A 27431-nucleotide genomic window follows, 5' to 3' on the forward strand; every position below is an offset into this window, starting at 1 on the left:
AATGCTTGGCACCCACTGTATAGTTAACAGACAGGAGTTTATTCTTCATTCCAATCATTGTCTCTTTCATTTAAGGCAAAGCACCCCCTGGGGAGAATCTGGGTATCAAAAATACTGACCCCAGCTCTTTTCCTGCCGCCGCGGAGTAGCGCGGAGGCAGCGGCTTGGGTGCATTCAAGATTCGGCTCCACCCGTAACCCACCGCCATGGCCGAGGAAGGCATTGCTGCTGGAGGTGTAATGGACGTCAATACTGCTTTACAAGAGGTGCTGAAGACCGCCCTCATCCACGATGGCCTGGCACGTGGAATTCACGAAGCTGCCAAAGCCTTAGACAAGCGCCAAGCCCATCTTTGTGTGCTTGCATCCAACTGTGATGAACCTATGTACGTCAAGTTGGTGGAGGCCCTCTGTGCTGAACACCAAATCAATCTAATTAAGGTTGATGACAACAAGAAACTAGGGGAATGGGTAGGCCTCTGTAAAATCGACAGAGAGGGAAAGCCCCGTAAAGTGGTTGGTTGCAGTTGTGTGGTGGTTAAGGATTATGGCAAAGAGTCTCAGGCCAAGGATGTCATCGAGGAGTACTTCAAATGCAAGAAATGAACAAATAAACTTGGCTTTTGTTTTTAAAAAAAAAAAAAAAAATACTGACCCCAAATGGCAAACCTGTGTCCAAGAGGACCTGGAAAGTGCATGCTCCCGACTTGGTAGGTTATGTTGTGTCAACGAAACAAATGCTATTAGCAGGGACTCTTGGGTGTGAGTAATGAAATTCCAGTTCAGATTGGCTGAAGCCCCAAAGGGAATTGACTGGCCCTTGTAACTGAAAAGGCCAGGGGTGGGATGGCCTCCAGCGAGCTACAATCAGGTGCTTAGATGTTCTGTCAGAAAACTGTGTCTGCCTCCTCCTCCTCCTCTTCTGCTCCTCTCAGCGCTGCTTTCCTTCGAGCTGGCTTCATTCTCAGCAAGTTTCCCTAAGAGGTGGGCTCCATGCCACAGGCTTAGAGCTACAGCAGGAAGAGTGGGCCTCTCCCTTGAGTCACAAGCCCTTCCCTGGATGGACTATGCTTGGGGGCCACACCGGGCCAGGTGCCACCCAGGCGGAGGGGAGGATAAGCTCAATCTGAAAGAACCACATGGACTCAGAATGGAGAGAAGAGGGGTCTGCAAGGGAGACTCGGGCTGGTAGCTGCAGCAAGGGGCAGGGATGCGCAGAAGCCAAGGGTAGACTGCACCAGTCTTCTCGAGCCACGGCGGATGGGTTCACAGTGTGCTATGGCTTCTGAGGTGGGTGGAGTTCCGAGTTAGGTATACAATAGGCTGCTATTAGAGAGATCATGAAGGACTGCGGCTCAGCATATGTGAAAACCTATTTCTTTCACATGAGGTCCAGGCCGGGTCTGATGGCTCCAAGATGCCCAGGGCCTCCTTTCACCCATGCGTGACTTCCACACTGTGTAAGGTGGCTGCTTCAGCTCTGTGTCCACCACTAGGGCCTGGCTTCAGCCAGTGGGAAGGGGGAGGGAAGGGGAGACATCACTTCTGCCCCCATCCGATGGCCTTAGACTTTCGTGGTCCTACCTGGCTGCCAGGGAGGCTGGGAATATATTCTTTAGCCAGGTAGGCATGGGTCTGTGTAAACTTTCTATAGTTATGTTGCTGACTTAAAATGTGGGGTGTGACTAGCAGTTTCTGCCCAGGCGGAACAGCATTCATGGTGGATGGAAGGGCAAGGATGTGGGGAAGTTCCTGGTGTATAATCAGCTTCTCACTGAGCTGAAGCGTCAGATGCTGGGGGCTAGGGACAGGAGTGTGGGCGGGGGAAGAGGCGGGAGAGGTGGGTAGGGCTCACTCCACAGAGGGCCGGCACTGCGTCACAAGCAGGGACGGTGTACACCCATCAGAGCTCCATTCACGCCACTTTCCAGCAGCTGCCCGCGGCCACCCCTCAGGCCTCGGGTGTGTCACTGATGGTGCAGCCCACTCCTGGAGGGAGGGATGAGGGGAAGAGGCCCCCATAGCCCCTGGGGCTCAGCGCAGTTGAGCAGTCAGTGTTGATGTAAGAAACATCCAAGGCTATGGAGGACTTTTATGAGTTTATCTGAGTCAAACTGACAATACATGCCAGGCAGCAAGATCTCAAATCCTCCCCAGAATGACAGTTTGCAGTTTCTTCCATGCATCTGGAATTAAGGAGGGAACGTAAGGAAGATTACTTGAAGGAAGGAGAAAGCAGGCAGAGATTGGATTACAGGATGGTTAAGATTATGTGCTCCCTTGAGGGGTCAGAAAAAGAGGTATTTCAAAGGTGTGTTAGCCTAGCTGCATAGAAACAATGGACAGGACTGCTTGAGGCACAGATAAACCTTTTACTAAAGAAGTTATGTTTACATGCCTGGGACGTGACTACCCACCATGACCTGCCCAGTTAGGAATTTATGATCAGATCACTCTGTGAGGTGACTTTCGGGCACTGGAGTTGCCAGATTTAGTATGGAGCCCCTTTTTCATCCACAGCAGGGGATTCAAGGGACCGGTGTGAGGTATCATGGGCTCTGAGTGGACACATTTCCTTACCCCTTGGGGAGGGACACAGCTGGAAGGACAGAAGCAGGAGTTCGAAGCAGTGTTTTCTAACTTGGCAGCACCTTACAGTCAACTGGGACAAAAAATATTGATGCCTTGCTGTACCCTCTGGAGACTCAGACTTAGTTGTTCTGGAGTAGAGTACAGATGTTGGTGTTTCAAAAAGAAGTCCCAGGTGATTTTAAAGGAATGCCACATTCTAAAGTTCAGGTCTTTGCTGGCAGCTGGATGGCAGGTAGTGCCACCTCCTGGGTGAGGAGGGCCTCTGTCTGAAATCATTGCCCATCATCTTGGAATATCTTTCCCATATCTGTGGAATATTCCAGATTCTTGCTGGGCCCAGAGACTCATTCCCAGCCTCCTTTGCAGCCAGGAGCAGACTGCTGCCCCATACTGCCAGCCATTGTGATATGGGAGAGCCCCCTCACTACAGAATTTTTAAGTCTCCTTTTCCCTAGTTCTTAGCTCCTTAGCCCCCGGCTTTGATTCTCCTAACCTGAATCACAGGATGTCTCTCAGGTAAGGACTTAAAAACCTGTAACTCCCCCAAAGCCGTTCTAGACCCCTAGGCCAGTATACTTGTTGATTGTAATCATTGAAGCCTAATGTTCTTTCCAATCCATTCTGGGCCCAGCTCCTGGACAATTGATGTCACCTAAATAACTGGGTGAATGGCCACAGGCTCTACAGAGCTAACTGATTTATTAATTAAAATCTATTTTTCCTCATTCAGGGGCCTTGGGGATACAGAGGATACCCCAGAAAGTTTGCCAGCCACAACCAAAGAAGCCAACACGGTCTTCCAGGCGGATCTCGGGACCCCTTCCTCTCATCTGCGAGAGTTCTGTGAATCCCCAATAGGTCCGGACAGCTCTACACCCCTGCCCAGCAGGAAGCAGATATAGAAGGAAAGACCTTCTGCCCTCAACTTCCCATAGAGATTTTATGGGGATCACACCTCTCAAGGGGAAAACAAGGCAGGCAGTTAGAGATAGACATTGGGTATCTGCATTACCGCCCAAAAGACTTTCCCTCTCTGTCCAAAACTTCCCCTTTTAATTGTAAACAAATGGGTACAAGATACCCAACTAGATTAAACAGGCAACTCACACCTGTGCAGTTTAGAAAGATGAAGTACTAGCCTCTTGTCAATCACAAGTGTCAATCAAGTGGTCCACGCCCAGAAAGGAACAGCCACTCTAGAGAAAAATGGATAAAAAACGCCAAGTCCTCACCAGTCAGCCCTTTTTGATCCCGGGCCCTTGGCCCTTGGGCCTTTGAGCCTCTTGAGCCTTCCTTTTGATTGGGGCCCGCTCCAAACTCTTTGGAGTGTACTACCCCTTTTAATAATGGCCCTTGAGACACTGCTTTCTGCTTGGGCCCACTTCTATTTCCTTAAAGTGTACGTTTTCTTCTAATAAAATGCTTTTTCACTACTTTACCTCAGTATCTTGTTCAATTCTTTGCTTGAGACTCCAAGAGCCTGGACACCGAGCAGAGAAGAGCCCACTCTCTGGTAACAATTGTTACCACTCTCTGGTAACAACTGTGCATGCAACAGATGCTGAATGGCAGGCAAGAGCTATGACGAAGCCAGCCCAGCGCACAGCCCACTGTTGGAGGAAGGGGTGTCACATCAGATGTCAGAGGCAGGAGAAGCTCTGGTGGAGAGCCCGGGCCCACCATTCAAGGAGGGGGCACTCCCCTGCTGTCTGCACCCAGGTGTATTGGGAAATTTGGGATGCTGCGGCTGGCTCCAGTTGGTTTAGTCTGCGCACAGTTACTGACAACAACAAACATTTAATCGAGGGCTTATCACGTGACAGAGTCTGCTCTAAACATCTTCAAAACAATCATATGAGGTAGGAACTATTTTATAGAGGCCACTGAGGCCAGAGGACTGAAGCCACCTGCTGAATGTCACCTAGGGGGAATATGGCTTTAAACCAAGGCCATCTGGCTACAGAGCACATACTTCTAAACTGCACATTATTGTGGTAGGGGGTTATGATTTTTGTTACTCTAATTTCTCTGATGGCAGAGTGACCTCCCCAAGGCTACCCAGCGAGGATGCAGACCCAGGAAGCCCAGTGAGCCTTTTCCTCCCCATCCGGGCTGCCAGGTGGTACAGGTGAGTCCTATGCCTGCCAGCCTGGCGCCACGATGCCCAGGGGGCTGCTGAGATTGTCACTGATGTGGATAACTTTGCTGCCCACTCTGAGCATTCTGACTCAGCCTTATCAGCCTGGAACTTCCTGCAACTGTGTCTCAATTAGACCCGGGCCCCAAATTCCTGCTGGGTGATGTGTGCTCTGTCTTCGATAACAGCTCTGGCAGAGCTCCCTGGGGATGGCTGCTTTGGCTGCATCTCCGGCTCAGATAACAGAGGACCAGGGAAATGTCTCCACTTTATCTTCTGGAGAGCTGGCTTGGCTTTGGGCTCAGCAGGCTGCAAGGTGAGACCAAATCTCCACTACGGCTTCTCCTCTGGGCTCCAGGAATTTGCTGGAGGGAAGGAAGCCACATCAGAGGGCAGTGAGTTTGCCCAGGGGAGTGAGGCAGGTGTCCGTCTATCTCCCCAGGCTGCCTGCCTGCTGCTGACAAAGCAGTCAATCTGTCACTCATTCATCAGATATTTACTGAGCACCCCCCTTCGGCCAACCCCTGTTCAAAGTACTTATATATTTGAATTCATTTAATCTTCTCAACAACCCCATATGATAGGTAGGCCCTGATGTCATTCTGTTCATTTTATGGCTGAGGAAATCGAGGTGCAGAAGTCACTTGCCCCAGATCACACAGCTGATGTGTGATGCAGTTCTTAGCCACAGGCTGTCCTATAGTCATTTACAAATGAATAAAAGTCTGTCAGTGACACATATTCTGAGGAGCAGAGAGGGTAGAGCAGTTGCTACTTCTGCTGGGTTGTCAGGGCACTTTGGGGTGGTGACTTTTCAGTTATATCTCAATGCAAGGATGAGCCAGCCATAGGGATTTAGGGAAGGGTATTCCAGGCAGAGGGAACAGCGAATGCAAAGGTCCTGAGGAAAACAAGCCCATTGGGGGAAAGGAGCCCAAAGAGCAAAGGGCCTGCTTAGACTTAGGCAGAAAGCTGGGGTAGGCTGGACCCAGGTTTTCAGTCCAAGCTTTGGCCCCTCCACCCGCTCTCTGCCTCTGTGCCAGCCCTGTCTGAGCTCCTGGGTACTTCCTGGCTTTACCTCCTCCTAGCTGTGTGACCCTGGGCAAGTCGATTCCCTTCTCTTGGCCTTTGCTCTGGGCTGCTTCACCCATCCTGGGGCTACAGTGAGGCCCCTGGGGTGGAGGTGGGGTCGGGCTCACTTTGGGCCCATGGCTGCTACCTAGATATGAGATGGCAACTGCTGGGCAATGGTTCTTCTGGCAGGGATGGGAGGTGGTCCAGGAAGTCCTGAGGTCCCAGAGGGCCTGGTTTAGGCCTTAGGTCCCGGAGAATACAGCCCCAGGACTGAGAGAGCAAGGGACAGAGTGAGAGGGAGTGCATAGATTAAGAAGGATAGAGTAAGATGGAGAGACAGATTCACATAAAAACTGAAAGGGAGGCACAGAAAGGAAAAGACAGGATGAGGGAAGAGTGAGAAACACAGAGGGAGGGAGGGGGAGAGAGAGAGAGAGACAGAGAGAGAGAGAGAGAGAGAGAGAGAGAGAGAGAGAGACTGAGAGCAGATAAGAAAGTTGTGAATGTTCTAAATTGAAGTTACACTTTAAAACGGTGAATTTATGCTATGTGAATTTTACTACAATAAAAGGAGACACAGACAGACAGAGGTAGGAGATGGACAACAGAGAGTGACAGACAGGTGGAAGGACAGAATTCCAGGATCCTGACTCACCTTGGGCCTGACTGGATTCTGGGACTGTTTAAGTTGACGCTGGGGAAGGAGGGCCCCTTGTGCCAGACGCCAGGCCTGCGGGGCCCAGTGGGTTCGGGCCAGTCCCCTTTTTACCTGGACTGCTCTGGTGCCAGAATGTTTGCCCTGCTTTGACAGTGCTCGATTTTGCTGTGTGGGCTTTGGGGGGTGGGGTTTTTTAGCCCCTGGTCAGGGGGAAGGGCCTGAGAGGTAGTCCCTTGCCAACTGCCTGCTCCCCATGGGGCCTGTTACCAGGCACAGGCTCCTAGTTTGCCAAATGGAGTGAGTGGAAACCAGCTCATGGGATGCCCACCCCACCTGGATTGTGGGGTCAGAGTCATGGTACTTAACGTTTTGAGCTTACAAGTTGCAGGCGCTCACCTCCTGTTAGGCTCTATGCTGAGGGCAAGGCATGGGGTTCTCTATGTCTCCCCATCAACAGCCCAGAGTTAACCCTTAAAGGAGATGTGAAGTCTGGGCTCAGAGTGGTCAAGGCCTTGGTGGAGGTCACTCAGTGGTCACAGGCAGATGTGTGGGCTGAGGAAAACGACAAAACTAGACTGTCGCGAAGCTGGAGGCTGGGAAGCATGTGCCCGAGGACCTGCAGTAGCAGTGTTAAGTGCAGCCAGCGCTGAAGTGCTGGAGTCTCCAAGGCAGGAAGCAAAGCCCCTCTGAAGGCTGGGGCCAAGCTACGCCTGCTCTCTGATCCTTTCACATCGGCCTGCTTGCAGGCAGTGTTGTGCCCAGGCTCCTTAGACCTCCCAACGGGCTCAGAGTTTCTGAGCCCATTTTCCAGGTGGGGACACTGACGTCAAGGTTGGCTGGGGTGGTGGGGTCAAACCACCCCCAGCTGAGGGCAGCTGTGCCAGATGTGGAACTCAGAGTTTAGACTGGGCGGAGAAATGGGGGGGCAGGGAGAGGGTCGAGGTGCTTGGCGAACTCACCGCACTGCCATCTCTGGGCCTCGGTTTGCACATCTCAGCTTGGAGTGAGCGGCGCCAGGCCGCCCACTCCCCACCCCTCACCCCTTCCCGGCCAAGATCCCGCCCCGGAGGCGGAGGCAGGGGAAGGGGCCCGGAGCCGGCTCAGGCCCGCCCCTGCACGCCTCCGCCCCGCCCCGCGCCGCGCACAGCTCGGGGCGCACGGGCTCCGGACGCACCGACGGGCCCCCGGACGGACGCCGTACCGGACGGATGTGCGAAGCGCCCCGCGGTGAGTGCGCGCGGACCCGGCCCCTGGTCCCCCCTTCCCTCCTGCACCGCGTCCCGGCCAGCCGCAGCGCGCTGCTCCTGGCTCGGCGCTCAGACAGACACCCCGACGGCTCGGCGGCTCCACGGACGCGCCCGGCGCCCATAGCCCAGCCGCGGGGACGGTGCCCGAGCGCAGCGCGCGGTGCCCGTTGGAGAGATGCCGTCTCTTAGGCTGGCGCCTGTGGGGGGCTAGGGCTCCGCCGGCAGGTATCCCCACCCTCCAGGTCCCGCCACCGGTCTCCCCGCTGCCCCAGCCTTGTCCCATTGCTTCACTGCCGCCCCGCAGGTCGCGAGGCCCGGTCACCACCCCCCCACTCCCCACCAGCCCTTCCCCGAGAGGGGAAGACTGGAACCCTAGGTGGGGCACCACCCCCGCCTTCACACCCAGCCTCACTCACTGCCACACACGCACTCACACCGGTAGCCAGAAGTTCTGCACACTGCATGGGCGCACCCGCTGCCGTCTCTGTCCCTCCATTCCTCTGGTTTCTTAGTCCAGCTCTCAGAGCACCCCCCGCCCACACACACACCACATCTCTCACACATGCTTGCGTTCCTCACAGTTGGCCCTTTTGCGCACACACGCTCCATACACACGTGTCTTGCACACCAGTGTCTCCCAGATATACGTGCCTCTTTATCAAAGTTGTGTTTCTGTTAAACGCATGTGCGTCTCTAACACTCATGTCTGCCACACATGTGTCTGTCACACACGCATGTCTCGCACTTGTCTCACACATGTCTCACATACCTGGATTCACAAACAAGCCCCCACGCACCATGAATCTTGGACACAGTCACATATGCTAACAACTTCATAGTCCCAGCCCCCCGCACCTCTGTGGACACAGTCCCCCTCCTGGGGCTCTCCTGAGCCCCGTGGGAGTTGGGGTGGAGGGAGGCTTTTGGCTGACACTCCCTTATGGTGGGGAGCACAGGGAGCAGTGCTCAGCCTGCAGGGGTGCGGCCACTCTGCCAGCCTCCTCACTCTCTATCACCCCCCTGCATCCTCTCCCCTGCCCCCCTGTCCCAAGCAGGGGTGCCCTCCCTCCCTACTTTGCTGTCATGAGGTCTTGCCCCACCTCAGCTTGTGGTGGCCTCTTGGACTAGACCAAGCTGGTCTGAGCCTCCAGCTGTTGCCCTGTGGCAGGCCAGAAAAAGACAAAAAAGATTTGGGTACTGGTCATCACCTGGAGCCCCTTGGTAAGCGAGCCTTGATGGGCGGGGCTGGCTTGTGTTTGTGGCTGAGTGACTGGGGCTCTGGGCCTCCCCTTCCCCATGCTCATGGGGGTGAACCCTCCCCCCCGCCCAGGAAGGCAGGGACTGGGAACTGGTGCCCTCATTGCTCCCTCCATTTCCCACCCTCCTCTCCTGCGTCCAGAGCTGTATGATCTGGGACTAGGCAGGGAATAGATGAAGTCAAAAAATCTTATTCCTGTGGTGCAAACCTGCCAGCCCTGGTTGTGGCTGGCCCTGCATGTTGTGTTTGGCTCTTAACCATGTTATTATTATTTTTAAAAATTTAATTAGCTGCCAGCATTTACAAATTGGCAGGTTTCACATAAAAGTCCGGACTTCCGTCTTCTCCTGAAAAATCACAAGGTCTGGCAGCTTGGGGTCCACATCCCTGGGAGATGTCCATTGCATGGTGCTGCCCTCCTGCTGCCACTGGGGGTGGGGCAGGAACACCATTTGGCCACAGTCCCCACCCAGCCTGCTTGCACATTCTTGGCTCCTGCCTGGCCTGCATAGGCCTCTATGTTGGCTGTGCCAGCTGTGTAGACAGAGCTGTTTTTGCTGCATTGCCCACCCCAAAGTGGGTGTAGTCTAGTCCCCTCACCCATGGCTGGGGAAGCCTTGAAGGAGCCTCGTATCATTCAAGGTCTTAGTCATCAGAACACGGAGGGCACGCCAGGGGCCTGAACCCAGGGCATCCCGTGATGGCAGCAGGCACTTTTTCTGCCTGGCTGTTGGAGACAGTGGCCTGGGGGCCCCATGCGAGGAGGGCAGTGATCTCAGAGCCAGGCTTCATCCATTGCTTTCCTTCCCGGATCTTGTCACTGATCCTGCAAGGTCACATTCTTACCCCTACTTGACAGATGGGGAAACAGAGGCTCAGAAAGGGTCTCCCAGCAAGTAGAGGGTATAGCTGGGATTTCAACCTAGGTTTTTCTGACCCTAAAGCCAAGCTCTTTGCCTCCCTCCCAACGTATCCATCAGAGGAAGTACTTGGTGTCATTGACTCTGGGCAAATTCCCTGAGCCAGATCCATGCCTGATACACAGTAGGTGCTTAATAAATGCTTGTACAACAGCTGAGGGAGATGAAGCTGCTTTCTGGGCAGAGGTCAAGGTGGAGCTAAGTTCAGGGCCTAAGATGACTACTGAATTTCCTTTGAATTGGCCTGAAAGCCCAGTGCAGTGTCCTACTCTGGTCTTGATGGCCAAGTTCATGGTGATCCCATGACCACCAGGGTGGACAACTCTGAGACTCTAGAGTTTGCATGGCTTCGGGGGCATTGTGGTGTGTCCTCTTGGACGTCAGATTCAATGTTTGCCCTGCATTTGGGGGCTGTGGGTGTGAGCGTTTTCCCTGTGAGCCCCTGGTAGTTCTTGTGGATGAGAGCCTTCACAAGGAGGGACTCAGGAAGAAGAGGGCTGGCTCACACTCTGATGGGTTGCAGGGGTGGCGCAGCCGCACAGTTATTCCAAGCCCTAGTTCCCATGACTCTCTGCTTGCTCTTGTTTGCCGTGTGCATGAGGCTGAGTTCACGGGAGCTAAGGCCCCTATAGTGTGTGGCCTCCTGAAGGTTTGTTGACTGACTGACTGAGGACCAGCCCTCTAAGTAGCACATGGCACTTGGGGATGGTGGGCAGTGCCCAACCTCTTCCATGTACCTCCTGGAGGTTTACTTTCTGGCTTCGTGAACTCTTAGGGGCACCCCCCTGAAGGCCTTGCCCTGGCATGCAATTCTGGCCTGTGACAGGACTCCTGGCACTGCGCTCTGCCAGCCCACAACCTCCTCGAAGGTCAGCAGGGTTACTGCTGTGAGGCAGGAGCTGCTCCAGGAGCCTGGCTGTCCTGGGCCGAGGGTGGGAGTCACGTGTGGGGCCAGGCATGGTCTGCGCAGGGAGCTTGTGGTGGGCGGCCCAGACGCTGTCTTTCCTCCCATGCAGTTTATATTCTGGGGTAAGTTGGTCAACAAAGAAATGAATTTGTTAATTTCCCACAGGAGTAGATGCTGTAAAGGAGTTTTTCCACCGGCAGGGCAACCAGATCCGGGGGGGGGGGGGGGTCCTTGTGAGGGGGCGTGCCTGAGCTGAGATGGAGTGGTGAGGGAGCATGCCTGGTAGAGGGCACAGCCAGTGCAAAGGGCCTGACAGTGGGACCTTGCTTGCTATGTGTGAAGGGACAAAGTGAGGCGGCTGGAGCAGCTGGGGGACAGCAGGTGGGGCAGGGGCACGGAGACTGAAAGGTGCTGCAAAGTTTTGAGCCAGGGAGCGATGACATCTGATTTGTTTTAAGACACCCTCCCTAGCTTGCAAGATCAAGCTTTGCGCCCCTGTAGAGAGGATGTTGGCAGAAGTTCTGAGCTGCCTGATAACCATTCATCAGAGCGAGCCCTGTGCCAGGCCCTTTGCCGGGGGCAGTTCTCACCCATAAGAAGTTACAGGCAGACGGGGAACAGAGGCCTGTGAACAGACATTTGAGATCCAGGGCGACATGCCCTGGTTAAACAGATGCTGGCACAGCCTAATGATGAGACATTATGCAGCTGTGAAAAGTGAAGGTGCTCTCATGAAAACATCTTTAGGATCCTCTAAGGGAAGAAAAGAAGGTGCTGAATGGTGTGGAAAGCATGCTACCACTGTGTACAATAAGAAATGTCAATTCCCGTGTGCTTGGATGTGCGTAAATGAGCGGGGAGGAGCCGCCAGGATGCGGCTGTGCTGGTCACCTGTGGTTCCGAGGAAGTGGGGCAGGGCCGGGACCAGGGTGCAAGGCTAGGTGACACTTCCCATTGTGCGCCTTTTTATAGTTTCTGGTTTTTGAACCAGGCTACTGTATTGCCTGTTCAGAACATTACACTAAATTCAAAAGCAGCTGAGCAGTTGGTGAGTGACTGTTCATTTGTGAGTTGTAAGTAGAAGTGTTTAAGGATGGTTTTTAAATTCTCGGCTTTGCTGGCCTTGTGGTGGAGCAGGCTGACTTCTTCCTGGCCTGATGTACACAAGTCTCCACTGTGATTAAAAGTAGATGGTAACAAAGTCACTTTTTGCGAAGTTTGGCAAGTGGACAAAAGAAAAAATCCACCCTTTCTCTCTCTCCCTCTTCCTGTGGGTGTGTTTCCTCTGGTGAATTGACTGCTGGCTTTTCTTTGGGTGGGCACCACAGCACTTACCATTCTGTCCTGAGCCTGTTTCTGCAGTCTGCTGGCTGGGAGACCAGCCACAGGTCCAGATCCCAGGGGGCCTGGAGCAGGGCAGCGGGGGGATGGGCTGGAAGGGGTGGGGGGAACGTGGGGGGGAGTCCCTGCTTTGGTTCAGACCCAGCTGGGCCACTCATAGATTGTGTTCCCTCTGGGCCAGTGACACCCAACTGAGCCTCAGTTCCCTCATTTTAAATGGGTGCCATAACTTGTATCTCGCAGGGTTGTTGGAAGGAGGAAATGAGACCATTCATTCATTCAACAGATAGTTAGTTATTGAGCATACTGGGTGCTGGTCACTGTTCCAACTGCTGGGGATGAAGCAGTGACCCAGGTGACGTCCTCTTCCCCCGCAGAGCTTGCTTTCCGGTGGGTGGGTGACAGACGGGAGACAGTGGGTGCTCACTGTGGTGTCCTCTGCTGGTTGTGCCTGCCAGAAAGAGCAAACAGGCAGGTCTGGGGCTGGGGTGGGGGTGGGGCTGTTCTAGGGGGAGTGTCGGAGAAGCCAGTGGTGCAGATAGATGCTGGCTTCAGTGGAGAAGGCCAGGGAGCGGGAGCAGCTGGAGGACAGGACCCCCTGTGAACAAGGAGGGCGCTCAGGGGTGTGGCAGGGTCTGGCCTTTGGTTTTATTCTGGGTGTGATCAGGACTCAATCTGGGGAGGGGTGAGGACTGAATGAGATTTTAAAGCTCCTGCCCAGCCCCTGGCTGGGTGTGTGTGTGGAGGGGGAGCAGCCTGGGACCTGCAGGACCCCAGGCCTTACAGTGGGGAGTTGTGGCCTCCTTCCAGAAGGGTTAACAGCCCTGAGTTCCTGGGAGCAGCCAGGGAAAGCCCCGTTAGAGGCTCCCTGGACACCCATACCAGGACTGTGTGACCAAGGCCTTGGGTTTTCTCTCACACACACAGTGCTAGCAGTGGCCCCTAGCGTGGTCCCTCCCATGGCCGTCCTGAGGGCTCCAGGGACTTACACAGGAGGTTCAGAAGTGCTTTGGTTAGGGCTGTCCTGGAGGAGAGCCCAGAGGCCCTGGCAGCCGGGAGGCATCCAGCCGAGGTCCTGGGGGTGGTCAGCAGGGAGGGCTTCCTGGAGGAAGTGCTACTGGCATTGTAATAAGGAGGTAGGGGGTGAGGGAGACGGAGGGACAGGAGAAAACCCAGCTTCTCTCAGAGAGGTGGGTTGGAGGGGAGCTAGGAGGAGGAAGAACTGGAGTGGGAGCCAGGTGTGTTCACCTCTAGGTCCTGCGCTGGGTGGGCTGCCCCTTGATTACAGGGTACTGCTGGCATGCACACACCACTAATTCACCTACTCTGGGCTGGTCCCCTCCCAGGGACCCTCCCAGGTCAAGCCATGGGTCATTTGTACCATTGTCCTCACAGTTATTGGAATTTGGAAACATTGCAAAACTGCCTCTGCCTTCTCACATATGGAGATTGTTCCAATCAAAGTACTTGTTTGGGGAAAGGTTATTTCCTTCCTCGAGGGTGGGCAGTCTGGCTTTTTGTGGGGGGCTGTATTGTAGGCCAGAGTGACCCCGCCCGAGTTACAGTGCCGGAGAGGAAGTGGTGCTGCCTGTCTGCCCAGGGCCGGGGCCGGGGCACCTGAGTCTAGGCCGGGCCAAGACAGTGCAGGCAGTGAACCCCACTGTGCTCGGGGAGTGGGGTGGCTGCTTGCAGACACAGGACCTTTGCCTCAGGTGGGCCCTGCCGGTGTCAGGCCAGTTTACCTCCTAGGTAGGTCCTCACTTTCCTCATCTGTGGGTTGGGGACAACCCTACTGGTTCTGCTGTCATTTGGTTGCCACAAATGGCCTGGAATGTGGGAAGAGGGCTCTGAAGTGTGGAGTGACAGTGGGTGAGGGCCCAGCTGGTGTGTGGGAAGCACAGGGGCCACCGGAGGGTTTGCATGGCCAGAGTCACATGATCCTGGTTAATGAGGGTTTTCTTTCCCAGGTTCAGCTTTTCCATCTGTAGAAGAGGCCTAGTGGTGGTGCCCACCTAGCAGGGTTGGTGTGAAGACTGAGAAAGCCCAAGTGTGGCTTTGGCAAGTGTGTGGTGCTTAGTTAATACACGGGACTAGGTTCTGTTGAAAGGCATGGTTGCCCCTCCAGGGACTTCTGTCTGTTTCTGATCCCTGCGGCCCTTGCCTGCGTCACAGGCAGCCCTAGGCTCTGAGGTGGGGACACAGCCCCATGCTTTGCTTGATAAGCCTCCCAGATTCTTCTTCCCCCCCATCCCAGGACTAAATACCCAGCCCTGTATTTGGTCACTAAGTAAGCTTTTGGTGATCTGTTCTGAGCTTTTGGTAGAAAATTCTGTTCTACTCACGACGAAAACACAGCATTAAAAAACATTCTGGTAGAGAACGCTTGGGCCCCTGAGGACAAGCACAGGATACCCTCCGTGACCCCGCCTGTCTCCACCCCCTCAGCCCACTGCGGGTCACTGGTCAGCTTTCCTGGTAGCTCGGGGCTGCTCGTTGGGTCCCCTGTAGATCCTCAGAGCAGATTAATTCTGCCCCTTTGTCTGTTGGGCACCCCAGGGTCCCTTGCTGCTGTGGTCTGATTGCAGGGCTGATAGAGGCAGGCCCCAGGGGAGCTTTTGCTGTTTCTTGGGAAGAATCCAGTGGGTGTTGGCTTCCTCTTCTGATAAAGCAGCTATTAGCATAATCACATCTGTTGCCCTACCTCCCAGGCCTTTACATTATGCTGAATATATTTTTAAAAATCCTTCCCCTGGTTTACTTACGCTTCATTTAAAAGGAGTCCTTTTACCACAGCTGCAGACAGGAATCTGGACCACTTGCCCTGAATCAGCAGTACCTTTTAAAATAAAGGTAAGAGCTACAAAGCAGGACTGAATCCTCGCCACCTTCTTCCCTGCCCAGCCTTGAGCCAGCGGGCCCTGCCCTGTCTCTGTTGAAAAGGAAGCTTGGTGTGTATCAGGGAGCTGTTTAGGCACTGGTCATTCCTTATCACGGGGCTTGGTCTGAGCTCTGAGTGCGTCCCTGTGCGTCCTTACCTCTAGCCCTACTTGGAAAGGCCCCTCGGGCTGATTGTCACACACCTCCCATCTTCTCAGGACCATTTCCGCTTTCTGCACCCTCCTTGGCATGTTTCCTGCTGGGCTGCGCCAGGAGAGGAGGTTGAAGCCCCTCCAGCCAGAATGTCTTCTCCAAAACTAAGACCCTGGTTCTCAGGTAGTGGCCATGCCCATTGTCATGCAGGCACTGGGGCTGTCCCCTACGCTCCCCAGCTCCGCACCCTTCCTGCTACCTGTGCAGAGCCCTGGAGGTGAAGGCGACTTAGTCAGGGGCATCCTGCAGCTGGGGTCCATGCCAGGGGCAGCAGGTTAGCTGGGGCATAGGGCCAGGGCTCCAGCTCTGAAGGAGGGGGCGGTGTGGGCTGGCAAGGTGAGGCTGGGCCCAGGGCGTGGAGGAGGTGGGGAGCTAGGCCTGGCCAGACGGGCAGGTGCCTTGTACACTCAATTGCTACGCCCAGGTGAGTGGGGTTCATTAATATTACTTTGCATGGGCAGTGCCTGTAACACCGCAGCAGTGGCTGTTGGCCCTCAATTAACTGCAGGACCCTGTGAGGGAAGTTTGCTCCAGTCCCCTCACCCTCCCTCTGCAACTTGTTTTCTTGAACTGAGTTTATGTTTTCATGAGAGCAAGACACTCGTTTAACGGAATGCTGGGGATGGAAGGCTGTGATATTAGCTGTCTGTCCTGGACATGTACCCACCATGACCCCAAGGCCAGCTGTGCCTGACCGTTTATACCCCGAGAGTGGCGGTGGATCCTGGGCCCTTCCTCGCCTGTGGCGCAGCAGCCCTGTCCATGGCCTGGACCGCAGCCCTCACAGTCGTTCCCCTGCGTCCTCAGGGGAGGGTGAGTGATGGGTCCCGGGGAAGTTGGAGCTGGGGACTCCACTGCCACCGGCCGGCCTCACACCCTCCTTCCTTGGTCTCTGCTTTTCTCTCTGAGCCTGCTTGATTCTCCCAAAATGATTTAAATGTGCCCACCCTAAGCTTGGAGGTCTCCTGGCTCATATAGTTTCTTTTTGCCTGTCTCTGTCTCACCCCCTCCATCTGAATCCCAGGCCTTCGGAGGCTGAAGGGAGGACAGGTGAGGTAAGAGCTTCTGTGTAAGGGTGGGTGTGCCCCGGGTTACTGTGTGTGGCTCCCCGCGTACTCGCTAGGTGTCTTCAGGCAAGTTTTTCTCCATGTATGAAGGCCCTTTGGGGATGAGTGGTGGTGGCACTCACATTTATTATAAGTCACCGCACGTGCTGTGTCAGCCCTGTGCTGCCGCCACACTAATTAATTGATCCACCCATTTCTACCTACGCACCAGAAGCTTTCTTGAGTGTCTCCATGGGCCTGCCCCTGGGTCAGGGCTGAGCAGGAGAGCAGGACCTCTGTCTCAGGAGTCACAGGCCAGTCAGGGAGACCAGCAGGCAGACACATCAGTCAGTGTGAGATGTCACCTCGAGGTGGAGGCCAGGAGCCTGCCAGCCCCAGCCTGTGATGGGCATCTGGTGTCTAGAGGGGAGGGCTCAGGAACTCTGAAACGCAGCTGACAGCAGAATCCACCCGTCCAGGGCTCTGCAGGAGCCTGAGGGCTGTCTGCACTGAGGTCCAGCAGGCATGGTGCTGGAGGAGCGGATGGGCTCCAGTGGAGCTGTGAATGAGGTGGGCCAGGGATGTGTCCAGGGAGCGGGAAGCAAGTCATGGAGGGACCCAGGAGGCAGCATGGTCCAGGCAGAGGGGAGTGGTCAGGGGCAGTGGGGAGCCGTGACCCATCACCTGGGGCTGGAGAAAGGGCGGGGCCCTGCCAGGAGAGTTTGGCCCAGTGCTTGTGTGTGCATGCGTGCTGCCACCACACACAGACTGACACACTCACAGGTGCTGGAACACACCTCACATGCACACGCTGTCTTACATATGCACACTTAGAGTTCACATGCACAGTGTGCTCACACAGTCTCACACAGTTATACCCACACTCTTACACACTTACACATACCTTCCATGTGCACACCTACGCCATACGCACTCACGTGCACACAGCCGCCTTCACACACCCAGACTCATTCTCATTCTCTCTCTCTCTCTCTCTCTCTGTCTCTCTCTCTGACTCATAAGTACCTGCATCTCTTATAGAAAGGACTCTGGTCTTTAAGCTTCCCTTGAAAAAAAACTCTTGCATCAAAAGGAGGAGGAGAAAAGAAAGCAGGAGAATGTCTGCTTAAGCTCAGAGACGGGTGAGAACCTGGTCCAGGCCCCTGGACTGTGCTCGCTTCCCAGGAGCAGTTCAGTTCCTGCTGGTTTCTCAGCATAGGTAGACGCTGCACTGCATTCCTGGACTCAACTTCAGGGGCTGAAGAAGGGGTGAAAGGGGCCGAGTCAAGGTTTGGGGGTTTTGGAGGATAGGTGGACCCCAAAGCTTATCACCCACTGGCCTGCCGCAGCCCCTGAAATCCCACCTTTGTGTTCTTGGGGAGGCAGTAAATCCCCCCAAAAGCCCATTTATTCTCTGGGAGGGGAGAGGGGTGAACCTTTTTCAGTGCCTGCTCAGCAGGGAGCACCCCCCCAGGAGCCTAGTAGGTAGTCCTCTGCCAGAAGAAGATTACTTTTCTCGGATTTTAAATCACAAAATGTTGAATTTTATTGAATACCTTTTTTTCTAACATCTAGTGAGATGATCACATAGAATTTTTCTTTTAGTGAATTGCATTCATGTTTTAATATTGAACTACCCTTGCATTCCTGAGGTAACCCTGCTTGGGCACAGTATATTATTATCCCTGTAATATGCTGCTGGATTCAATTTTCTGATATTTAAGACTTGGCAGCTAGATTCATAAGTGAAACTGGCCTATACTTCTCCCTTCTTGTAGTATCCATGTCTGCTTTTGATATCAGGATTTTCCTAGTCTTATAAAATGAGAGGAGACCCTGGAGCAATTTTTTTCAATAGGATAGAAATTATTGTCAGCTCTGACTGTACCGTGTCTTGGGCTAGCCTCTTATTTTTAATTGAATCCCAAAGCACCCTGGGAGGAGAAGCACCATCCGTGTTTCTCATTTAACACACTGGAGAATGAGGCCCAGAGAGCCAGAGTGTCTGATTTGTGGTCATACTGTGGGAGGCGGCTCTGCTGAGCTGTGAATGAGGCCAGTCTGGCTCCAGGGCCTGTGCTTTTTATGCTGTTCATTGTTGTGCAGAATTGTCTGAGAGGCTGGCCTGTGGGAGAGCACTGGCCTTGTTCTGGGTTTTTCCAGGGGGTTGGGAAGACCACTGACTGAGTGTCGAGAATGTTTGTGCTTCACTCAACCCCCTGCTGGCCCGTCGACCTATGTACTCATGCACCACTCGTGCATCCCCTTGTCCACTGAACCCATCACCTACCTGCCCAGCCATCCCTCAGCCGTTCATCCCCAGGCTGATGCACCCCCTGGGTAGCCTACCTTGCCGTCCATGCGTCCTCCATCTCCTCACCCGTCTCTCCACGCACTCGCCTGCTCATCCATCAGACGTGTATCCGTATGCTTGTTACTCACCCATCCATTGACCCGCCTTCCCACCATCTGTCTTCCATCTGCCATCCATTCACCCACCCATTTATCCATGATCCAGTCACCATTCATCTGTTCACCCACCCGTGTCTTTGTCAACTATCCATCCACATACCACTTCATTTACCCTTCCACTAATTCATCTTCTCATCCACCTGTCCTCCATCTGCTACCTATTTGTCGACCATCATCATCCATCCATCCATCCCATCCCATCCCATCTATCCCTCCCTCCTTCCTTCCTTCCATCCACTTACCCTTCCAGGCTTCCTTCCATCCATCCATCCATCCATCCCATCTATCCATTTACTGCTTCCTTCCTTCCTTCCTTCCTTCCTTCCATTCATCCACTCACCCTTGCAGCCTTTCATCCATCCATCCATCCATCCATCTGTCCACTCACCATCCCTCGTAGCCATCCATTGCATTCACCCACTCATCCACCCACCTGCCCTTCCTTCCTTCCACCCATCGGCATCCACCCACCCATTCATCCAGCTACCCATCCTTGTGGCTTGGCCTTAAAGTAGGGCGTGGAATTTAGGTGTGCAGAGATTAGAATGGAGGGCATCCTGAATTGGGATAATGTTGTGAACAAAGATAAGGGTCGAAAACCAGAGCCTTCCCGTTTAGCAGGACTTGGATACGTGGAGGGCAACAGAGGGAAATGGGTTAGGAAAGATACATGGGGGCAGGATAGTGAAGGACTTTGAATGTCACTCTTAGGAATTTTCACTTTATCCTTGGGCCAGGGATCTTCCACCGGGGTCCACGAGTCACCTCCAGGGATTCTGTTTACCCTTAAAATGGTACACAGCTGTTTTTGTTATATGTCCATATATCTGTTAAGACTCTTGCTCACAAGTGACAGAAAATTTGGTCCAAGTTAGCTTAAGCAAAATGGGTTTGTGTCATTGCAAAATTTAGTTCTTTTAATTTCTTCAGGCGTGGTTGGATCCAACAGCTGTCACCATGACTCTGTTTCTCTTTTTCCCATCTATTGATTTTTCTGTTTTTTTTTTTTTTGTTTTTTTTTTTGAGTTTGCTCCAGCCTCAGACAGTCTCCACCTGACAACAAGATGGCTTCAGGGATCCTCAGTGATAAATCGTCTCGTGTCTAATACAGTGGGAAAGAGGGAGGCCGTTTGCTCAGGGACCCACCTGAATTGGTTCTCATGCGCTCAGATGGGCTCAGGCGCAGTGTTCATCGCTGAGTCAGGCGCGTTGTGGGAGGAATGAAGAGACTGAATGGCGGACAGGGAGTTGTGTGGACCTCAGAATGAAATCCAGGGGCTGTGCTTAGAAGGAGCGTGGATAGATGATGGTGGTCAGAGCATACCCCATAGCTGCTCTCATGTCATGTTGTGTTTTCCTTCTGTGGGTGTCTTCAGTCCCATCTTGAGGGGGTTAGATTATCCCTCGTAGCTTTTCTCAGGCTCTCAAAAGGACCAGAGGTGATAAGGAACCATTCAGGGTTTTGAGTGGAGCTGGGAGATGAGATGAGAAGTGCCCAGCAGCAGGACTGTGGACAAACTGGATGGAGGATGCCTCAGGATTTCACAGAGAGAGGGAGAGGTCGAGGGTGTGGCGGCCTTGCGTCTGGGGCTGGGTGGGGGACATGGGGACGCCAGGTGGGGGAGAGCAGTGAGCTCAGCCTTGGCTGCTGCTACCGCCGTTTCTCATCACCCCACCCTAGGAGTGTTTCCTCTTTCCAAAGTTGTGAATTGAGGGGAAGGAAAATATCAGCTCATTCCTGGTGCCAGAAGCAACATTTTCTTTTCCCAAAGGCTGATTGTAAGTCATGGACATTCATCTTTGTAATTTGTCACCTGCCTGTGCTGCTAATGAGATTAGTGACTATATATGCAGGGTCAGCTCGCACCCAGGGTTTAAGGAGCTTTTTATTCATCTCTCCTTTTTTTTTAAGGGTGGAGAGGGAAAAACTTCGCTATTCCAATTGAAGGGTGATTTTTCCCAGTGTTTTCATGAGCTTACCTGTTGAAGGTCCACAGGTGCCAATGAGCGTTTGAGGATACGGGGCCCCAGGCACCCTCTTTGTTCCACCTGGGACCCTGCTGCTTTCCAGTACCTTGTACCCAGTGTTTGCTGAGACCCAGTGTCTTCTGTGCTCAGGGCCCAGCTCCTCCCTCTTCCTTGGAGACCTCAGGCTACCCCACCTGTGCCTTCTGCCTTGCCCGTCTCTCCCCAGGCCTGACCTGCCTGCCCTTCTACCCGAAAGGACCCAGGCCCCTCCCCAAACCCCCTGCCCTGTATGTAGCTCACCCTTCACGGCCTGACTTGACTTTTTGCAAAGGATGGCGTCGGTTATTCAAACTTTTGCCCACAGGGAACTGAAGGAAAATTTGACTTTAAAGACAGAAGCCAAACTCGATCACTTTTCTTTTGATAATTTGTGACTATTTTTCATCTCCCTCTCCTCCTCTCCATTTCTTTTGCCAAAACCATCTCTGGCCTTTGTTTCCTTTTTCTAGACTACTGTAATTGGCTCTTTTTTTCTGTAAGAAGTCTCTTTTATTGTGAGAAAGCACGCATACAAAAAGTACATAAAAGCATACGAGCCCTTGCGTCATCCCCACCTGGAAGAACCAGGAGGACCCAGCCCCGCCCCCCAGCGCCCTGTCCTCAACCTGCCTCTCTCTGCCAGACTTTTACAGTTACCACCCAGCTTGGCTTTCTGGCTCTGCCTCCTGCATTTGTGTTCCATAAGTGATACTCTTTAGGTTTTACTTGGTTTTGTACTTTATATGACTGGAATCTTCCTCAGACTTCTTGAGAGGGGTGTCTCAGTCCCTTCTTGAGTTCCCACTGTGCTGTGGCCTAGCGGTGGCCCCACCGCCCTGCTGGAACAACGTCTACTACATTTCCTGGGTATTTTGCTGAGGTCTGGGGTACTGGAAATGGGTAACTGCTCTTATTGCTCTTTCTAGCTTCTCTCCTGCCTTGATTTTCTTGTCCCCTCACCTACTTTTTCTCTTCCTGCTCCTCCCCTCACGTCCTGCCCCTCTCTTCCTTGTTCCCCGTGCCAATGACAATGTGTCAAGCTGCTTCTTGCTTTAGGGTCTTTGCCTGTGCTGCTTCCTCCACTGGATTCCATTTCCCAGATCTTTGCCAGCCACCACGTTTCTTCCAGACAAGGTTCAGCTGAAGTGTCCCCTCCTCAGTGAGGCCCGCTCTGTCTCTCCAGAGGGGTGCCCCTGTCCCTGTCCTTCACAGGGCCGACGTTGTCTTTTTGATTTGTTCTTATCCTTTCCTTCCCCCGGAACGTTGGCCACATGCGGATCGCACCTTTGCTGGTCTTGTTCACCGACCTCGCAGTACCAGCGATAGGAGCTGGGAGGCTCGCAGGTGCCCAGTGGACGTGGACAAACTGAAGGACTCCCTGGGCCGGACGCCGGGGCTCAGATCCCCGTCACCTTGTACTGGTGCTGTGACCTTGGGCAGATCATTTGCCTACTCTGGGCCTGAGTTTCCTTATCTATAGAGCATGGCTAAAGAAAATAAAAACCCCTGGAAATTCTCAGTCCATTGTTTGGCATTGTGTCAGCCCTGGGGAAGTGATAGTTATAAATATGAACTGATCAAGTTAAAATTCCTCCTAACAGTTTGTGCCAAGAACAAGTGTACTTTTCCCAGTGACCTAGATGACTTCCTCTTATCAAACAAGGAGCCCTGTGGCATCCTTAAATTTCCCTTTCAGCCTTGGCTGCCAGGAAGCTTACTACTAAGGGGAGGTCTCAGGAGCAGCCCTTATTTCCTGTTGGGTCTTAAGTACAGTTTTTTTCTTGTCCTCTCTATGCTCTTTGAATATTCGCTTTTGACTCCATAGTACACATGTATTATGAGTGTTTTTAATTGTAGTAAAATATACAAAACATAAAGTTGACCATTTTAACCGTTTTTAAATGTCAAGTTTAGTGGCATTAAATATGTTCACATTGTTGTGGATCCATCACGACTATCTTCTCCAGAACTTTCTGATCTTTCAAAACTGAAACTCAGTCCCCATTGAACAACAACTCCCTATTTCCCCACTCCCTAGCCCCTGGCAGCCACCGTTCTACTTTCCATCTCTGTGATCTGACTACACCAGCGCCCTCATATAAGTGGAATCATGCAGCATTTGTCTTGTGTATCTGGCTTATTTCACTGAGCATAATGCCCTGAGGTTCATCTATGTTGTAGTGTGCGTCAGAATTTCCTTCCTTTTCAAAGCTGAATAATATACCATTGTATGGATGGACCACTGTCATGCAGCGACTCAGCTCCCGCTCCCCACACAAGAACGCAGGACATGGTTGAAAAAGGAACACCCACGGAGCCATAGATAGGGGAGTCACACCACTGTATTCTCGATAGTGGCTGGTTAAGACACAAGAGCAAACACCTTCCAGTACCTCAACGAGGGGTTTTCCTGCACCCCAGTCTCGCTGGCGGCCGGGCGATACACAGGGAGTAGGATCTGCCATCCGCGGTTGCTAACCCCACTTGCTAGCCGCAATCTGCTGTCCGCTTCTCTGCCAACCAACCAACCCGCTAGTGTAGCCATGACATTTATATTGGTGGCTAATTGTTCACAACTGATGGCCAACTAGTCACAGCTGATGGCCATCTACTATCTGAGCTAGCACCCTTCCACCTGAGGCCAAGAGCCTGGAAACTGCTCTCTGAGACTCTGTCCCCACACTCCACCCCTCCAGGGTCTCGCCTCACAATCTACACAACAAGCGTCTTCCACGAGGGGCCCACGAGTGTCAGGAACCCAGATCACGAGAAAAAGTTTCACTCCAGTTCAAGTAATGTCCCAGGGGGTGTCCCTTGATGTCCACCTACTTCCTGGGCACAGCCAGGGTTCTCAGAGTACTGTGCTGGAATAATAGTGGCTCACAGCCAAGGTGCTTACATATTCTTGAGAGCGGCTGGTCGAGACACAAGAAGCAAACATCCACCTGTACCCCAACAAGGGGTCTTCCTGCACCACAGTCTTGCTGGTGGCCGGGTGAGACACAGGAAGCAAACATCCGCCAGTTCCACTACATGGTGGTACGTTCCCAAGCAAACAGTCAAGCGGTCCATCAAATCAGGGATGGAAGGCAATTCCCCATAGTCCACAGTCATTCGCCAAGGCTGTGCGTTGGCCCCACAATGTGTGCCCTCTCCGCAGGGCGAGGGCTCCTAGTCCTCCCAAACCTGGGGGTGAGGGACAACCTTGACCTCATCCATATCCTCCACCGAGGACTCAGCAAGTGTTTCCTCCTGGGACTGCAAGTCCCACACCTGGGCTGCCTCAGCAAGCACTTCCCAGCCCACAGGGCCACAACGACCTTCGCTTTCTCTGGCCTGTGCTGGTTGGAGAACCGTCCACGTCCTCCCACCCCTCCCCTGCCAGCTCTCCGGCAGCTGCATGGCTCCTTCTATGCTGGTCGGAGAGCCATCCATGTCCTCTTCTGCTCCTGGCGCCGCTCCTCCTGGTCTTGAGACTGAGCGCTCATATGCGCAAGCTGCTCTACCACCTTTTGAAGAGTTTTGGCTGACACCACACCCTGCTCGCTGCGCCATGTGTAATGTAGGGACTCAGCTCCTGCTCCCTGCATGAGAACGCCGGACATGGTGAGAACAAAAAGGAACACCCATGGAGCCATAGGTAGGGGCGTCACACAACTGTATTCACGCTGGCGGCTGTGTTGGAGACACAGGAGGCAGGAGCCACACGATCTGCAATCTGCCATCGACGCTTGCTAACCTCACTTGCTAGCTGCTATCCGCCATCCGCTTCTCTGCTAACCAACCAACCCCCCTAGCGTAGCCACGGCAGTTATATCAGTGGCCAATGGCTAACAGGTTACAGCTGATGGCCAACTAGTCACAGCTGACGGCCATCTACTACCCGAGCCAGCACCCCTCCATGTGAGGCCGAGAGCCTGGAAACTGCTCTCTGGGACTCTCTGGGACCACATTTTGTCTATCCATTCATCTGCCCATGGACACTGGGTTACTTTCACCTCTTGGCTGTGAACATGGGTGTGCAAACACTATTTTAATATGTTACTTTCTTACCTTTCTGAGCCTGGGGTGAACACAGACTGAATTATAAATTAAAAGTAGTTTTTGGGAGAGTTTCTAGGACCAAACTGCCTGTGTGTGTGTGTGTGTGTGTGTGTGTGTGTGTGTGTGTGTGTGTTGTGTATGTGTGTGTTCGTGTGGCAGCCTGTGTGGTCACTGCTGGTGCCCTGCCTGCCCCCCCCACCCCGGTGGTGCACTCCTCCCCCAGCACCCCAGATGTTGGCCGCTCATGCTCACACCTTCGTCCTTCTCCAGGTGCTTGCCCTGGGCCCACAGGAGTCGCCTCCCCCACATGCCTGGAAGGTCATGCTCCCCCCTCGCCCCCACTCAGTCCATAGCCAGTGACTGACTGATGTCCCTCTGAGTGGGATGAGCCCTGGGGTGCCAGTCATGCTGCTGCGTTCCCCACGGGATCAGGCTGGCACCAGGCTCCAGCTGAGGTCCCATCTTTGCCCAGCTTCATGCCCTCCTCTATTCTGCTTCCCTCTTTCCCGTCTCTCTCGAGTTCTCTGATAAACCATGAGCACAGGAACCCAACTCTAGCTCTGTTCTTAGAGGTCCTGGGCTAAGACAGTGTGTAACTCCTCATAATGCAGGAGTTTGACTCCTGGCAGGCTCTTGGATTTGGTGAGGCCAGAAAAAAGACAATGGAGCCATAGGTAAAGGGTTCATACCACAGGTATATTCTTGAGGCACCGGTCGAGATACAAGAGGCAAACATCCGCCAATACCCCAAGAAGGGGTCTTTCTGCACCACAGTCTCGATGGTGGCCGGGCAAGACACAGGAAGTAGAATCTGCAAAATTCGAAACATCCACACTTGCTAACGTAGCCACGGCAGTTATATACGTAGCATATAGAACAATAGGGGCTGACGGCCAGCTGGTTACATAAGTGCTTGCGTGGGGATGCGTCCTGCGCATGCACGGGCTACACGACCACGCCGGCTCCTTTCCTCGTGAGGCTGAGAGCATGGATACTGCTCTCTGGGGCTCTGTCCCCACACTCCTGTGTGTCCTCTTACCGTGTGCCCTGTATGGCTGTGGGGGTACCACTGGATTCTGATGTGGCTGACAGACTGAGGCCTGCCAGGCCGCCTGGGTAGGAGTGGGCTCCTTGGGAGGGGGCAGAATTTTCAGAGTCCGCCACTTAGAGAAGAGGCAGGTTCTAACCCAGGAAACCTGGACATTCAGCAGGTGACCCTGGGCAGGAGGGAGCAGGAGCTCCCACCTCCGCTGGGCGTCTGTCCTTTGGGTGTGGACAAGAGGAGCTAGGCCTGGGAGGGTACAGGAGGATAGAGAGAACCAGGGAGCCCAGCGATAGCTGTGAACAGTGAGCGTGAGTCGTGGTGGACCAGTGATGCCCTGCTGTGGCCCTACCTTCTGATTTTCTTAGAGAACTTGGGAGTCCAGCTTCAGTGTCAAATGTCCTGATTTTAAATGTTACAACTTTAATAACACAGCAGTATTACAGTGTCAGCAACTAATTTCCAAAGTGTCCCCCAAACATGGTCTATGGACAGACTAGCAGCTGGTTAGTGATTGCTCTCTGCTTGGACATGGGGTACAGGTCAGTGTGTGAGGCCGGCTTCTGGGAGGAGCCAGGGACGTGCTGCCTTCGGAGCTGCTCGGACAGGCCAGGTGGTCCTGATTACTTGTGTGTTTGTAACTGGTATGTCAACAAGTGTCTTGTATGTTTATTTCCCTTCTGTCATTCCCAGCTGTTTGAAAGTCCCAATGTTTTGATGTAGCTGCCTCTTGTTTAAAAGAGAGATCCCCTGCAAATATTTAAAAAGTTTTCAGGCCATACCAGCACAAACCTGAGATTGTTCTTATCTAGGGTTGCCTGGTAAAAATGGAGGACTCCAGTTAAATTGGAATTTCAGAAGAACAATGAATAAGTGTGTTCTGAATATTGCCCGGGACACGCTTACACTGAACAATTATGCATTGTTTATCTGAAATTCCACTGTGGCTGCATGTCTTCTCTTTTTATTTGCTAGCTCTGGCAAGCCTATTCTTGTCAGAATCTGAAGGATCTGAGAGCTGGGAAAAAGGAAGAATTTCCGTACCTTGTGATTCAAAGTCACGTAAGGCAAGTCCCCACTCTTGTAGTGGTACTGGTAATGTGTTTGTGCTCCCAGGGCCATCTGGGGGCACCAGGTGGCCTTGCCAGCCCAGAGAGTTTTCATCTGGGGCCTGCTGTGGCTGGGGGTGAGATTAATTTATCAAAGGACGTGGTGTCACCTTACTGTAGGGATGTAATTTTGTTTCAGTTTTTGGGGCTGAGGGTGAGCAGCAGCGAGGGTGGCAGAGAGAGGAGCTTGGAGCCAGGGTGAGTGAAGGCAGCTGAGGTTTGAGTGGCATGCGGAGGTACCTCTGACACTGGCACGCCACACTGACCTGCGTCCTGACCCCGGGGGTCCCCAGCCCCCGTGGTGGGGGCTGTGGGGGAGTGGGCATGTCTCCACATAGCACACTCCGCCGCCTGCTCTGCCGATGCTCTCTGGGAAGAGACCTGGACTGAGTGTGTCGTCCCCTCCTCTGCCCTGTCACGTTTAAGTGATGGCCTGAGAACCGAACTGCATACTCCACTGGATTCCCCACTGCGCCTACCCACAGCAG

The 27431-nt window shown here is 53.4% G+C and overlaps 2 protein-coding genes across 3 annotated transcripts in view; both read left to right on the forward strand.

Annotated features, from left to right (window-relative positions):
* Window positions 1-130: 130 nt before the first annotated feature.
* LOC117037160 (40S ribosomal protein S12-like) lies at window positions 131-647 on the forward strand. Its single transcript, XM_033132930.1, has one exon. It carries the CDS (start codon window positions 207-209, stop codon window positions 603-605), a length of 399 nt encoding a protein of 132 aa, XP_032988821.1. The 5' UTR covers window positions 131-206; the 3' UTR covers window positions 606-647.
* A 6941-nt stretch (window positions 648-7588) lies between these two features.
* FBLN2 (fibulin 2) overlaps window positions 7589-27431 on the forward strand; it is a 100499-nt gene continuing 80656 nt past the window's right edge. For both annotated transcript variants that reach the window (XM_033089303.1, XM_033089312.1), the window contains exon 1: window positions 7589-7687. In XM_033089303.1, coding sequence (XP_032945194.1) covers window positions 7669-7687 — 19 coding nt within the window. In that variant the 5' untranslated portion in view covers window positions 7589-7668. The remainder of the gene's footprint in view (window positions 7688-27431) is intronic.

This window comes from Rhinolophus ferrumequinum, chromosome 2 (genome assembly GCF_004115265.2).
Source record: "Rhinolophus ferrumequinum isolate MPI-CBG mRhiFer1 chromosome 2, mRhiFer1_v1.p, whole genome shotgun sequence".
Lineage (NCBI taxonomy): Eukaryota > Metazoa > Chordata > Mammalia > Chiroptera > Rhinolophidae > Rhinolophus > Rhinolophus ferrumequinum.

Excerpts from the sequence above, each read along its gene's own strand:
- LOC117037160 (XM_033132930.1), top strand. The coding sequence starts at position 207 with ATGGCCGAGGAAGGCATTGCTGCTGGAGGTGTAATGGACGTCAATACT.